This window comes from Myotis myotis, unplaced genomic scaffold (genome assembly GCF_014108235.1).
Source record: "Myotis myotis isolate mMyoMyo1 unplaced genomic scaffold, mMyoMyo1.p scaffold_m19_p_4, whole genome shotgun sequence".
Taxonomy (NCBI): Eukaryota; Metazoa; Chordata; class Mammalia; order Chiroptera; family Vespertilionidae; genus Myotis; species Myotis myotis.
Window position 1 is genome coordinate 14,882,652 of NW_023416346.1, and position 15,659 is coordinate 14,898,310.

Here is a 15,659-nt window from a genome sequence, read left to right on the forward strand (position 1 = left end):
GTACCTTTTACTTATCACTCCCTAATCCCCTGATTCTTCCTCACCCCCCAGCCCATGGCACCCACTGATTTCCTTTCTGTCTCTATACATTTTCCTATTCTGGTCATTTCATATCAGTGGGGTAATATAATATGTGGACTTTATGTTTAGTTTCTTTCACTGAGCATAATATTTTCAAGGTTCATCCATGTTGTTTTCAGAATTTTGTTCCTCTTTCTCTCCCCACTTTTCTCCCTTCCTTCACTCCTTCCCACTGTCTCTCCTTCTCTGTCCATCTTTTTCTCTCCCCCCTCCCCACATCCTTTCATCTTTCTCTGTGTGTAATCATCTCACAGGGGAATTCACTTCTCCTCTTTTCAAATAAAGCTTTGTATGAGTGTTCTCTTTTCCTTGGAATACCATGGGTACCATCATTAAGCCATGCCTGGGAGAACCTGACCAGTTTTTTTTGCTGTTTGTTTGTTTTTAATACTTATCTGAGGATATTTTAACAGAGGTACATGTCCTTGACCAGGAATCAAACCTGTGATCCTTCGGTCTGAGAGCTGATGTTCTTGCCGGGAGCCGGTCCATCGTTGCTGTTTCAAGGGACCTGGCATATATGGCATACTGTTCTTAATATGTTTGCTCACCTTCTTGGCACTATGTGTTTTAACCAAGGTCTCTGAGAAAGGTTGTTTCCCCAGGTAGGGATTTTCCCCTGAAGTTAGGGAGGGAATAAAACCCCTCAACTAAGTGCCAGGCGGGTAATTAATCACTTTAACTACGAATAATCATGCTTAAGCTACATAATCTTTACTCCCTGGAATGGAGATAATAAATGCCCTAACCTTTGTAATAGAGATTGATAGGATTGAATCAACTGGTATAAATACAGATGTAACAAGACAGCAAGACTCAGAACTTAGAATACAGAGCTTAGAACACAGAACCTACAGACAGAAGAACTTTGCTGGCGAGAACATGGCAAAAGATCCTGGACTGAACCTGACTACAGAAATTGGCAAGAGAACCTGACTAGAACCTGGTGACTGAACCTGGCTGGAGAACCTGGACAGAACCTGGCTGAAGAACCTAGCGAGGGAACATAACTACAGAACCTGGCTGGAGAACCTGGAGAACCTAGCAAGAGAACATGGACACAGAACCTGGCTGGAGATCCAAACCAGAACTTCGCTGGAGATCCAGACCAGAACTTGGCTGAAGATCCTGGCTAGAGATCCTGGCTAGGCTGCTGATCAACTGAACGCTGTCTCCGTTTCATTTCTTCTTCGCCGACTCCGTCCACACCTTTGGGGACCCCTGGACCCGCTGGGGTTGGACCCCGGCAGTTCTGATCACTGAGCAAACCGTCCAGGGTGAACCTGACCAGTTTTATTTACTTTTTAAAAAATATATATTTGTATTGATTTCAGAGAGGGAGGGAGTGTGAGAGAGAAACCTCAGTGATGAGAGAGAATCATTGATTGGCTGCCTCCTGTACGCCCCCTAATGGGGATCGAGCCCACAACCCAGGCATGTGCCCTTGACTGGAATCGAACCTGGGACCCTTCAGTCCGCAGGCCAACACTCTAGCCACTGAACCAAACCGGCTAGGACTATTTATTGTTTTATTATAGCACATATTATAAAGAATCACTCCTGGTAGGAATGCCATATTGCTGACAGTGTTTGCTGAACAGCAAAGAATCCTTTCTAAGTTTTATTTTGAGAAAGGCTTCATAGAAATAGGTTTCTTTATTTTAGGAACTCGCTGCTTTAGTGAAGTTGACTACTCTTCTAATTCCTTTATAAGTAACTAGAGTTTCCTCATCTCACTTATCCTATTTAAAGGCTAACAACAAGATCTGTCGCTAATATTATCTTAAAAAGTGCACAGATCCAAGCTTATGTTCCATATCACTGCAGGCTCAGGCTCTGACAGAGCAACTGGTTCCATATGCATGTAAGGAAGGCCCTTTCTTGAAATGGCACCTGAAGATCTTCAGAGAAACCAGACTTTTCTAGAAACTGTGCATAGTAGGGCAGAACTCCCCAAAGCTGTAGTAATCAAGACTTGTGTGATATTGGCATAAGGATAGACATGTGCAGCAATAAAAAAGAAATGAGAGTTCAAAAATAAACTCTTACATCTGTGAATTGATTTTTTTTAAAACTGGGAAAACAAGTATTTTTATGCCAGAGCTGTTTGAGTCATACAGATTTTGTTGTTGTTGTTGTTAATCTTCACCTGAGGATATTTTTTCCATTGATTTTGGGGGCGAGAGAGGGAAAGACAGAGAGAAACATCGATGTGAGAGAAATACATCGGTTGGTTGTCTCCTGCACGAGCCCTGACCAGGGCCCAGGCCAGGGAGGAGCCTACAGCCAAGGTACATGCTCTAGACCAGAATCGAACCCGGGACCCTTTGGTCCACAGGCTGATGCTCTATCCACTGAGCCAAACTGGCTAGGGCCATATATGTTTTAAATTGTATTTCTTCCTGCTGGATTCATCCTTTAATCATTATAAAATGTCACTCTTTGACTCCTGAAATAATGTTTATCTTAAAGTGTATTTTATCTGATATAGTTACTCCAGCTCTCTTATGATTGCTATTTGCATTCTATAGCTGTATCTATCATTTTACTTTAAATTAATTTATATTTTGTTTTTTTTTCCTGAGTAGTCAATAATTATTGAGTGATTGCTGTATATAAACCTAAACCTGTTTCATCTCTGCTTTCCCATTACTCAAATTTTCTTTCTCTCTACTACTTCCAATAGTTTAACAGTTACAGCACAGTCTTGATATTTAAGAAAAGAAACTATTGGAAAACTTGTACATGGCATGCCTTGTAATTGATGTGAAAGAATTCCACAATTTTAAAGGAATATGGTTAAGCCCATAGACCTAATATTGGCAGTAGTTGCCACACTGATATAAAATATTTCCTTGGTGTTATAACCACTTTTAGTTCATAAGACACTCCCATACTCTACGGGGAACATAACTTCCATCCATCCATGGGCAGTAGTGTCTGTGGTTATGCTGCCAGGTTGATAGTGGTGGAAACCAAGGCTTGAAGCTCACAAGGGTCATGCTCCAGCTCTGGAACTCACTGGACCACGTGCTCACCTTTAACAGATCTGGGAGGAAGCCCCCGCTCCATTAGTCATAAGTTGCATGTGGGACAACATCTACCTCACAACCCATCCTCTGAAGAAATGTGAGCAGAACTTGTCTCATTTAAACCTCCTATATCTCCTTGTCATCCTTCTCTAAGTGATTCTCAGAGGCCTACTAGGGGACTCAAGGACCAAGACCAGGGTACGCTACTCATGATGTGACTTCCCTGAGCCATGAAGTGGCTGCTATATTTTGTTACTAAACGGGCTCCTCTTGCTGTCCCCCTCCCTCCTTTAGAGCGATGGGACCATGTCACTACCACAACCAAGAGGCCTGGAACGACCAGAGCTCCGGCAAAGCCTGCAGGTAACATGCTACTCTAATGAGGGCAATGAGGAAAGACCCTGTGGAGCTCCCTCTGGGGTAGTATAGTGTCCAGATGAACTACCCATAGCTTTAAGCCCTGTATATGCAATGCCAACCAAAACCTTTATCTGAACATTGGATTTAACTTACTAGTAATAGAGGATATAGCTGGCCAAATCACTGTCTTTTTTTTTTTTTATGAAAAGTTTTACTTGGGAAAATTTCAAGAGAAAAACCCGTTTGGATTTTCTTCCCCTTTCAACCATTTCACATTCTAAAATCAGAGAAGATGTAATTGTATAGGTTTTATCACCCCCCCCTTCCCCCCCTGTCAAATGCTTTCTCAGGCTGTTGGAACATTATGGATGACATTTATTTTACAGTGTCATGTTCAGTAAAGGATTTTGGAACTTGATGTTTCTTTGTGACTTTTTCCTGAAGTTGTTTTAACCTTTGTCCAGATGGACCATCTTACTATTCGGACATCTTCACTGATATAAAGACAAGCTTAGCCTTGGAGTGGGAGATGCAATCATTGATTCCATCTGGCAACTTGTTACTAGTATTTAGGAGCATGCTACCATGTGCCTTGAAGTAGGGTTACTTCTAAAGAGACAGTCTTGACTCAGGAGAGATTTACTATTGCTTTATGATTTGCCCTTGTGTCTTCACATTTGCACCCTCAAAAGGGTGGGGGGTTTTTTGGGTGTATGCGACTATGAAGTCTCCCTCTTGATTGTCCAGTTTATGCACTCTATACATCTGGTTTTGAATATTGGGTTAATATCTGTAATCAGTGAGTATGCTGTGGTCTGATTGCTGGCCTAAGGAAAGCGTATATAGAAATATAAAAAGTAGAAAGTCCTCCTATATAATAGAAGCCTAATATGCTAAGTGTCCAGTCGTCTGGTCAACTGGTCGGCCTTTCAACCAATCAAGGCATAATATGCTAATGATATGCTAAGGCCACTCAACTGCTCGCTATGACATGCACTGACCGTCAGGTGTCAGACAGTCGACCAGTTGGCCAGTAGCTATGACATGCACTGACCACCGGGGGCAGATGCTCCCACTGGTAGGTTAACTTGCTGCTGGGGTTTGGCTGATCAGGACTGAGCGAGTTGGACCGGACACGCCCTGGAGCCCTTCCACGGTCCCTCCCCAGCTGGCCAATCTCCCACATCTCTTCCCAGTCCCGATCGTGCACTGGTGGGGTCCCTCGGCCTGGCCTGAGCCCTCTCACAGTCTGGGACCCCTCGGGGGATGTTGGAGAGCTGGTTTCAGCCGATCCCACAGGCCAGGCTGAGGGACCCCACTGGTGCACGAATTTGTGCATTGGGCCTCTAGTGGTAATATCATGCAAAGGCAGATAGCAGTAACTTACTCCATCCTGCTGGTATTTTCATTATTGATATCTGTAGAAGGAGTTAGAACCCAATTTAAGTTATTTTGGCTTAGTCCATTGATTAACTGAGCTCATGGGTGTAGTTTTGCCTTTTTGGAATCTTGCACCCAGTCGTTAACCGGTTGGCTGTTTCCTTTATGTTTTGGTGCCCATTGAAGGTGATGATTTTGAATTGGCTGATGCTTTGGGTGATCGAGATGATGGCCGCAGAAAGCCAAGTGCAGGAGGAGGAGGTAAGTTGTAGCTGGTTGAAAGCACTGGCCCGCACTGTAGCTTATCGGTCGAGTTGTAGCTCATTTACTACTGCAGCCCACAGAGCCACTCCTGGCTTGGCAGAGCTGGGGGCACTTCAAGGCACAGGAGAACCCTAAAACAGTGTTCTTAAACTTTTTGGACCCCCCAAATTATTGAGGATCTCAAGGGTTTTTGGTTATGTGGGTCATATCTATCAATATTTTCATCTTCACCCTAGCCCAAGCATGTAGGAGGCAGCTAATTGATGTTGATGTTTTTCTCTCATTGATGTTTCTTCTCCTCCTCTCCCTTCGTATCTCTAAAATAAATAAAAACAGCCCTGTCCAGTTTGGCTTAGTGGATAGAGTGTTGGCCTTCAGAGTAAAGGGTCACAGGTTCGATTCTGGTCAAGGGCATGTACCTCGGTTGCAGGCTCCAGTCCCGGCCCCAGTCAGGGTGCGTGCAGGAGACAACCAATTGATGTGTCTCTCTCACATCTATGTTTCTCTCTCTCTGTCTCTCCCCCTCCCTTCCACTCTAAAAATCAATGGAAAAAACATCCTCAGGTGAGAATTAAACAAAAACAAAAAAAGTGAAGTAAAATTAATAAAAGCATATTTTTTAAAAACACACATTTATTATCTTACAGTTCTAGAGGCCAGAAGTATGATCTGGGTTTCACTGGGATAAAATGAAGGTACTGACAGGTCTGCATTCCTTTTCGGGGTTCTAGGGGAAAATCTGTTTCCTTGTCTTTTCCTGATTCTAGATGCCACCTACATTTCTTGGTTTGTGGCTACTTCCTCCATCTTTAAAGCCAGCAGTATAGCATCTTTAAATTTCTCTCTCACTCCCATCCCTCCTTCCATCATCACATCTCCTTCTCTGACTTTCTTGCCTCCTTCTCTTTCCCTTATACGTGCTTTTGTAATTACATTGGGTCTACCTAGATAATCCAGGATAATCTCCCCATCTCAAGGTCCTTAGCTTAATCACATCAGCAAAGTTCCTTTTCCCATGTAAGGTAATATAGTTACACATTCAGGATTGTTGGCAGAATTCATTTCTCTGCAGTTATAGAACCTGTATCTACTTCTTCAAGGTCAGCAAGAGACTCAGAGTCTGCTTCCTCTAATGTCAGCCCAGGGAAGGCCTAAACAACTCTTTTCATGGGCTCACTTGATTAAATCATACATAATATTCTCCATTTTGTGTAATTTAGTCATACTGATTGGGCATCTTAATTCAGCCTGCAAAATCCCTTCACCTCTGCCATATGTCATAACCTGATTATGGGAGTGAAATGGTCCATCTCATACTCAAAGGGCTGGGATTATACGGGGTATGTATATCAGCAGGGCAGGAGTCTTAGCAACTATGTTAGAGTTATACCTACCATATTCATCTAGGACAGTGGTTCTCAACCTTCCTAATGCCGCGACCCTTTAATACAGTTCCTCATGTTGTGGTGACCCCCAATTTCATTGTTATAAATTGAACATAATTAAAGCATAGAGGTTAATCACAAAACAATACGTAATTATATATGTGTTTTCCAATGGTCTTAGGCGACCCCTGTGAAAGGGTCGTTCGACCTCCAAAGGGGTCACGACCCACAGGTTGAGAACCACTGATCTAGGACATTAAGTAAAACTGGCATTCTCTTTCAACTGCTATTGTATAGTGAAGAATCTATTGATTCCTCGTACTGTTTGGTGCTACTGCCTTGGTTCATTCTAGGGCCAGGTTTACTCACCATTGCTTTTACCTCATAGTGCAAATATCAACCCTGTAAAAAGGGCAAAAAATATCTGAGGATGATTATGAAAATAGTTATGACCTCATGGACCCCAGAGGTCCATGGAACAAACTTTAAGAACTTTCTGAGAAGATGACTACATATTTATGTAGCATCCTTATGTTTTCCTTCAAATCACTGAGCTCTTCAATATTAATGTGCAATGAGCATGTATTTGTGGAGTTGGGGCAGGAAGGTCATTTTTATGTGTCTTCTGTGTATTAAGTTATACTTTTATAATTTCACTTTTGTGATAATCATATAAATTAGTTAAACCTTTTAGGAGGGCAATTTGAGAAAGTCTTTGAACGAGCAGTTCTACTTCAAAGCATTTTCCCTCCAGGTGCACTTATGTATGTGTGCAGAGATACAGTTGGAATGGCTTTTGCAGCTTTCCTGTGTTTTGTATCAATCTAAAATTACTCTCACCAGGCCGGTGTTACTCAGTGGTTGAGTGTCAACCCAGGAACCAAGAGGTCATCGGTTTGATTCCTGGTCAGGGCACATGCCCGGGTTGCCGGCTCCATCTCCAGTAGGGCGCCTGCAGGAGGCAACTGATGTCATCGATGTTTCTATCTATCCCTCTCCATTCCTCTCTCTCTAAAAATCAAGTAAAATATTAAAAAAAATTAAATACTCTCAAATCTCATGGTTTAATTCATAAATTCTGAACTATTCATACTATGAAGCCATTACAAAAATATGGTAAATCTCTAGAACTGACATTAAAAAAGCAAGTTACAGAATAGGATATATGTAGTATGACTCATGTTCTTATTAAATATAAGTATATGTGAACATGCAGACACACACACAGGGGCATGCATGCAGGTCTGAAAAGATTCATGGTAGCCATTTCTGGAGAGAGATTTAAGACTTACCTTTATATTTTCTCTCTTGCCATTCTACACCACTGTATTATTTTTTTTTTATATTGAGCATATATTCCCTTTTTAATACATTTCAACTTTAAAAAAATTAAAGCCATCTTTATTAATGAGGAAGAACTCTAGATGACATAACCCGGGAACACCTTAATGAATATGTCCTCCTGTCATTGTTCAATTGAGAGGAACTTGTCCAACGTCCTGCTGCAAGCTAACAATGCAGCTGGACTGGAGCCCAGAGATTCTGGCTTTACCTTGAGGACTTTTTCCTCTGCTGCATGCTGCCATTGGAAGTGCTTGCACAGGCAGGGTAATGATGACCCCAAAGGTGAGTTTAAGGTCAGTTGATGCACCCTGGCTGAAGAAGCCCTGGCAAAGGCCTCTACTCATCCATAGGTTAACCTGCCCCCAGAAAGTTGTGGCAGCACCTCGAAGCCAAAAATATCAGCTTTGACTTGTAGGGTATTACCGGTCTGCTTTGCAGTTTTCTTAGCCCTGGAAGATTAGATCCAATAATCTAGAAAGCTGAAAAGGGGACTAATCTTTATGAGGTAAGCACAGTGTGATCACAGAAAAAAGTGATCCCGGGCTCTCTAGAAAGGTTGTGTTTTATATACTCATTTCAATAGAGAATTGTGTTACTTGCTCTAGAAAGATATCCTTTGGAGAAGAGTTTCAGTGTTGTACAAACCATTGGGATCAGGAAGGAAGAAGCTTCAGTTGTCTGAAAATTTTCCTTGTGTATACCACCTCATTTCTAGATGTTCTTACCTACGGCTATGTTCCCCCAACTCAGGACTACATGACTTACTCCTTAGTTTTTCAGATTGATAATAGCCATTCCTGGGCCCTTGAAGACCAGTCATTTATGCGTCAGATTTTTAAAAAAATATATTTTATTGATTTTTTACAGAGAGGAAGGGAGAGGGATAGAGAGTTAGAAACATCGATGAGAGAGAAGCATTGATCAGCTGCCTCCTGCACACCCCCCACTGGGGATGCCCGCAACCAAGGTACATGCCCTTGGCTGGAATCGAACCCGGGACCCTCCAGTCCCCAGGCTGATGCTCTATCCAGTGAGCCAAACCAGCCAGAGCAGTTATATTTATTTTTATGTTTTTATTGATTTCAGAGAGGAAGGGAGAGAGAGAGAGAGAGCCATCAGGAATGAGAGAATCACTGATTGGCTGCCTCCTGCACACCCCCTACTGGGGACTGAGCCTGCAACCCAGGCATGTGCCCTGAGTGGGAATAGAACTGTGACCTCCTGGTTCATGGGTTGATACTCAACCACTGAGCCGTGCCAGCTGTGCTCAATCTTTAGTTTTAAATTGACTTTTTCTTTTGAGGTAATTATAAATTCACATGGAAGTGTAAGAAATATTACAGAGAGATCCTGTACATCCTATACCCAGTTTCCCAATGGTAATATCCTGTAAAATTATAATGTAACAGCCAGGAGATTGACATTGATATAGTCTAGTGATCTTATTCAGGTTTTCCCAATTTTACTTGTATTCATGTGGATGTTTTCCCTCTTATGCAATTTTTAAAAAACATATTTTTTATTGATTTCAGAGAGGAAGGGTAAGGGAGAGAGAGATAGAAATATCAATGATGACAGCGAATCATTGATTGGCTGCCTCCTGCACAACCCCCACTAGGGATTGAGCCCACAACCCAGGCATGTGCCCTGACCGGAAATCCAACCATGACCTCCTGGTTCATAGATCGACGCTCAACCACTGAGCCATGACAGCTGGGTCCTCTTATGAAATTTTATTACCTGTGTAGGTTCATGTATCCACTTTGATAGTCCAGACAAAGAACAGTTCCTGATTACAAAGATCTCCCTTGCTGTCCTTTCATGAACAGAATCCTTCCCTCCTGCTACCCTCCCACCTTTTTCCTTTCCTAACCACTAATTTGTTATCCACCTATAGAACTTGGCAATTTAAAATAAGTTATGTAAATGGAATAATCTAGTATGTAATGTCTGGGGATTTTTCACTCACCATAATTGCCTTGAGATCCATCCAAGTTATTGCATGTATCAATAGTTTGTTGGTTTTTTCTTGCTGAATAATAATCCATGATTTACCAGTTTATGAAGGTCATCTGGGTTGTTTCTAATATTTGGAAACAAGTACTTATATACAGGTTTTTGTATGAACATGAGTTTTCATTTCTTTGGGGAAAATGCCTAGGAGTGTAATTGCTGAGTCATATGATAGTTGTAGATTTAGATTTTTAAGAATATTTCAAAACTGTTTCCTAGAGTGGTTTTACCATTTTAAATTCCCACTGGCAATATATGTGATCCAGTTTCTCTGCATTGTCAGCACTTGGTGTTATCACTGTTTTTTTTATTATAGTCATTCTGATAGGTGTGTAATGGTAAATCATTGTGTTTTAATTTGCATTTCCCTAATTGCATATGCTTACTGGCCATTTGTATAAACTCTTCAGTGAAATTTCTCTTCATGACTTTTGCCCATTTTCTAGTCAGATTTTTTTTTTTTTTTTAATATTGAATTTTCCTCATATATTCTAGACCAGGGGTGGGCAAACTTTTTGACTCGAGGGCCACAGTGGGTTCTTAAACTGGACCGGAGGGCCGGAACAAAAGCATGGATGGAGTGTTTGTGTGAACTAATATAAATTCAAAGTAAACATCATTACATAAAAGGGTACGGTCTTTTTTTTTTTTTAGTTTTATTCATTTCAAACAGGCTGGATCCGGCCCGCGGGCCGTAGTTTGCCCACAGCTGTTCTAGACACTAGTCCTTAGTCGGATATGTTTTGAAATATTTTCTCCTACTCTGTAGCTTGTCATTTCATCTTCTTAACAGGGTCTTTTGCAAAAGGAAATGTTTTAATTTTAGTGAGGTCTGATTTAACGTTGTTTTATGGATCATGGTTTTGCTTTCAAGTCTATGAACTCTTGACCTAGCCCTCATTCCTGAAGATTTTGATAGGGCTTATGTTAAAGACATAATAAGATCAATTGGAGGAGAGTTGACATCTAAGTCTTCAAATCTATGAACACAATATGCCTCTTCGATTATTTAGGTAGTCTTTGATTTCTCAGATTAGCATATTATTTTCAGCATGCGGGTCCGGTACATGTTTCTTTTTAACTGAAATATAGCTAACATATAACATTAATTTCAGGTGTACAACATAGTGTTCACCATGATAAGTCTAGTAACCATTGTCACCATTCAAAATTTTTATGATGTTATTCACTACTAGAGGCCGGGTGCATGAAAATTCATGCACTGGAGGGGGGGGTTCCCTCAGCCTGGCCTGCCCCCTCTCACAGTCTGGGAGCCCTCAGGGGCAGGAGGCAACCTGGCGATCAGGGGAAGGTGACGCCCCATCAGACCTCTGCTACTGCCACTGCCAGCAGTGCAAGCCTCAGCCAGCCCTGGTTACCTGAGTCTTGGGCTGGCCCTGGACGGGTGGGCAGCCACCATCCGAGGCTTGCCTGTGCTTCAGGCAAGCCCTGGGTGGCTGGGAGGCTGAGGGGCCTGGTCGCTGCCATCTTGTGGCTGTGGGCACTGCCATCTTTGAGGGTGGAGCAGTCAATTAGCATATTCCCTCCTTATTGGTTGTGGACGCCACCATATTTGAGGGTGGGGTGGTCAATTAGCATATTTCCTCCTTATTGGCTGTGGGCGCCACCATCTTTGCTACAGCATGAGGGTCAATTAGCAATTGCCTCTTTATTAGATTGGATATTCCCTGTGCTATACATTATGTCCCTGTGACTTATTATATAAGGAAGTTTGTACCTCTTATTCCTCTTCACCTATTTTATCCTTCTGCCCACCACCCTCCTCTTTGGCTACTATCAGTTTGTTCTCTGTATCTTTGAATCTGTTTCTGTTTTATTTTGTTTATGCATATGTTTATTTCTTATATTCCATATATAAGTGAAGTCATACAGTATTTGTCATTCTGTATCCAATTTATTTTACTTAGCATAATGCCCTCAAGGTCCATCCATGTTGTCACACATGTTAAGCTTTCACTCTTTTTATGGATGGATAATATTCCATTATATTTATGTACCACATCTTCTTTATCCATTTACCTATTGATGGGCACCTAGGTTGTTTCCATATCTTGGCTATTGTAAATGATGCTGCAGTGAACATTGGATTGCATATATCCTTTAAAATTAGTACTTTCATTTTCTTAAATACCAAGAAGTAGAATTACTGGGTTCTGTATATGTTTTTTAAGTGTACACCTAAATATTTTATTTTCTTTGGAACAATTATAAGTGGTAATGTGTTTTAATTTCATATTTCATATCTAATTACTATTATATATGATTGATTTTGATTTTGTCAATCTTATATTTTGAGACCTTTTATTGGTTCTAAAAATTTTGTTTTGTAGATTCCATGGAATTTTTTATCTGCAAATAGGGGCAGATTTATTTCTTCCTTTTAAATCTTTAAAAAAGTTTTTTTCTTGCTGCAATGTTATCACTTCTAGTATTATCCTATATAATAAAGAGGTAATATGCAAATTGACCCTCATGTCCTCACAAGATGGCTGCTTACAACCAGGCCAGCAGGGGGGTTAGTGAGAGATGACCAAACGACTGAACAAGCAGGCTGCATGGGGTGACCAGGCAAGCGAGGGGGGTTAGTGAGGGACGACCAACTGACTGAACAAGCAGGCTGTGTGGGGTGACCATGCCAGCAAGGGGGTCATGAGGGGCGACCAGGCCAGCAGGGAGGGCAGTTGGGGGTGACCTGGCCAGCAGCAGGGGGCAGTTAGGGGCGACCAGGCCAGTGGGGGGGCAGTTAGGGGTGATCAGGTCGGCAGGGGGGCCAGTTAGGGGTGACCAGGCAGGCAGGCAGGTGAGCTATTAGGAGCCAGCGGTCCAGGATTGTGAGAGGGATTGGGCCTAAACTGGCAGTCGGACATCCCCCGAGGGGTCCCGGATTGGAGCGGGTGCAGGCTGGGCTGAGGGGACCACCCGCCCCCCGCCCCCCCCATGCATGAATTTCGTGCACCAGGCCTCTAGTGTTAAATAAAATGGTGAGAGCAGGTTCTGTGCCATGTTCCTGATCTCAGGGAGAGAGTATCAGTCTTTCATCATCAAGTCTGCTGAGAGTTATAGATGTTTTCTAAATGTTCTTTATGAAGTTGTGGTAGTTCTATTCTTAATTTGCTGTTTTTTTCATAAATGGATATTGGATTTTATATGTCAATATAATTATACTAGTGTCCCGGTGTATGAATTCGTGTACATTGAAAAGAAATTAATTAGAAGAAATATTTTAATATCACTATTCACCCTTTCTCTATAATAGAAGTGTCAACCAAATTCATGATCAACAATAACAGATTGAAACACACGTGTGATTGGCACCAGTGAGAGCTTTATATGTATCACGCATGCGCGAGTCAACAGCCTTTTATAGATATAGAATAAACTTACTTAATTAGACCTGCTTTCTGATGTAGCTAAACTTTTTCCAGCCCAGTGAAGCACCCCAACTTCTCTTTCAGGTAATTGTCAGCAACACAGCAGTAAATGTCAACATGAAGCAGATTATTATTGTAGATCAGGCAGGGAGAACAAAGGGTAAGATATTTAACTGCAGCAGTGTTTGACTATATTCTGCACAGTGAGAAAACCTGAAGTCATTTTCAAGTTCCACCATTTCTTACTTCTTTTATGTTGGATCAAGTTTCCAAACTTTCTAAATCTCCGTTTTCCAGCTAATGAAAAGAATATAGGATTCTACGGAGTCTCCTATCTACCTACTCCAGGACTTCTGTGAGGATCTAATGAGATGAGGCATGGGAAAATGCTTCACAAACATTTGGTTAAACTGTAAAATGTTTGCACCTGGCTATAAAGCAAGTTGGGTTGCTGGGCTGAAGGAATTCCAAGGAGGCTAGTTGCTAGGGAGAGGAAGCCAGGTGTTGCTGTGTGATGTCATTACCCGGCATCCACAGTGACCGTTTCCAGGCTGGGCTGGGCTGTGGGTCGCATTTTGTGCCATGGGGTCTCGGCAGCATTGGCTGCAATTTGGTGGGGTGTCACTCCGGGGTGGTGGCGAGGCCTGTGTCCCACTTGGGGGAAGCTGAGTATTGGTTTGTTGGTGCTAGGTCCATGGTGCTGTTTATTTTTAAATGGCCAGTGTGCGTCATGGCAACTCCTGTGTTGAACGTCTGACCCCTGGTTGGTCAGTGTGTGCCATAGCTATGGTCAGACAGACAGACACTTAGCCTTTTATATATATAGACTAGAGGCCTGTTGCACGAAAAGATTCGTGCAATAGGCCTTCCCTTCCCCCGGCTGCTGGCACCGATTTTCCTCCGGCACCCAGGACCCAGGCCTTTGCTCCAGCCGGAGCTGCCTTCAGTCTTCGCTCCGCCGCTTTGCGCCTACGTATGCAAATTAACCGCCATCTTTGTTGGCAGTTAATTTGCATATCTCGCTGATTAGCCAATGGGAGGTGTAGCGAAGGTATGGTCAATTACCATGTTTGTCTATTATTAGATAGGATGATTTTCCTTCTTTAGCCTGCTGATATGATGGTTTATATTTGTTTTTAAATGTAGGTCCAGACTTGCATAACTAGAATAAATCCCATTTGTTCATGATGTGTAATTCTTTTTATATATTCTATTCAGTTCACTAGTATTTTGTTGAAGATTTTATGTATTAATTCATAAGAAATATTGATCTGTAAATTTTTTATATGCTCTTTTTCTGTTATCAGGTTCATAAAATGAGTCTTGCTCTTGGGAATTAGTCTTCCTCTGTTTTCTGGAAGAGATTGTGTGAAATTGGTGTTAATTCCTCTTTAAATATTTCGTATACTTCAGCAGTGAAACCATAAAAACCTGGAAATTAAGTTTTTTGGAAGTTTTAAATTAAAAAATTCAGTTTCATTAATGGTTATAGGAATATTGGGATTATGTGTTTCACCTAGGTTGAATTGTGGTGCTTTTGTGTGTTTTTTTAAAATGTATTTTTATTGATTTCAGAGAGGGAGAGAGAAATAGAAACATCAATGATGAGAGAGAATCATTGATCGGCTGCCTCCTGCACGCTCCCCACTGGGGATTGAGCCTGCAACCCAGGCTTGTGCCCTTGACCGAAATTGAACCCAGGACTCTTTAGTCCACAGGATGATCCTCTATCCACTGAGCCAAACCAACTAGGGCATTGAATTGTGTTTTTATTGTAGTAAACATACATAACAAAATTTACCATTTTAACCATTTTAGTGTATGATCCATTGGCATTAAGTATATTCCCAGCATTTTTTAAACATAACCTATGTTTAACTTTTTGAGGAATCACCAAACTGTTTTCTACAACAGCAGCACCATTTTACATTTCCACCAGCAATGTACCAGGGTTTCAATTTATTCACATCCTCTCCAAAACTTGCTGTTTTTTTCTTTTGATAATTGTTATCCTAATGAGTGTGAAGTCCTATCTCATTATGGATTTAATTTGCATTTTCCTAGTGTCTAGCAATGCTGAGTATGTTTACATGCATTTATTGGTCATTTGTGTATCTTCTTTAAAGTCATGTCTATTTAAGCCCTTTGCCCATTTAAAAATATCACTGGTTTTTTATTGTTGAGTTGTAGGATTCTTTTATATAGTCTCGATTTTAATATCTTATTGGATATGTGATTTCAAAATATATTCTCTTATTCTATGGATTGTCTTTTCACTCTCTTGACAGTGTCTTTTGTACAAAAGCTTTCAAATTTTGATCCAGGCAAATTTATCTATCAGTTTACCTGTGCTTTTGGTGTCATATCCAAGAAATTATCACCAAATCCAATATCATGAAGGTTTTCCC

General features: G+C 41.5%; 1 protein-coding gene across 3 annotated transcripts in view; it reads left to right on the plus strand.

Moving 5' to 3' along the window:
* The window catches only part of CD99L2 (CD99 molecule like 2), a 98,211-nt gene that overhangs the window by 61,681 nt on the left and 20,871 nt on the right, over positions 1 to 15,659 (plus strand). For all 3 annotated transcript variants that reach the window (XM_036304270.1, XM_036304271.1, XM_036304272.1), the window contains exons 3-4: positions 3,408 to 3,476; positions 5,040 to 5,114. In XM_036304270.1, coding sequence (XP_036160163.1) covers positions 3,408 to 3,476; positions 5,040 to 5,114 — 144 coding nt within the window. The remainder of the gene's footprint in view (positions 1 to 3,407; positions 3,477 to 5,039; positions 5,115 to 15,659) is intronic.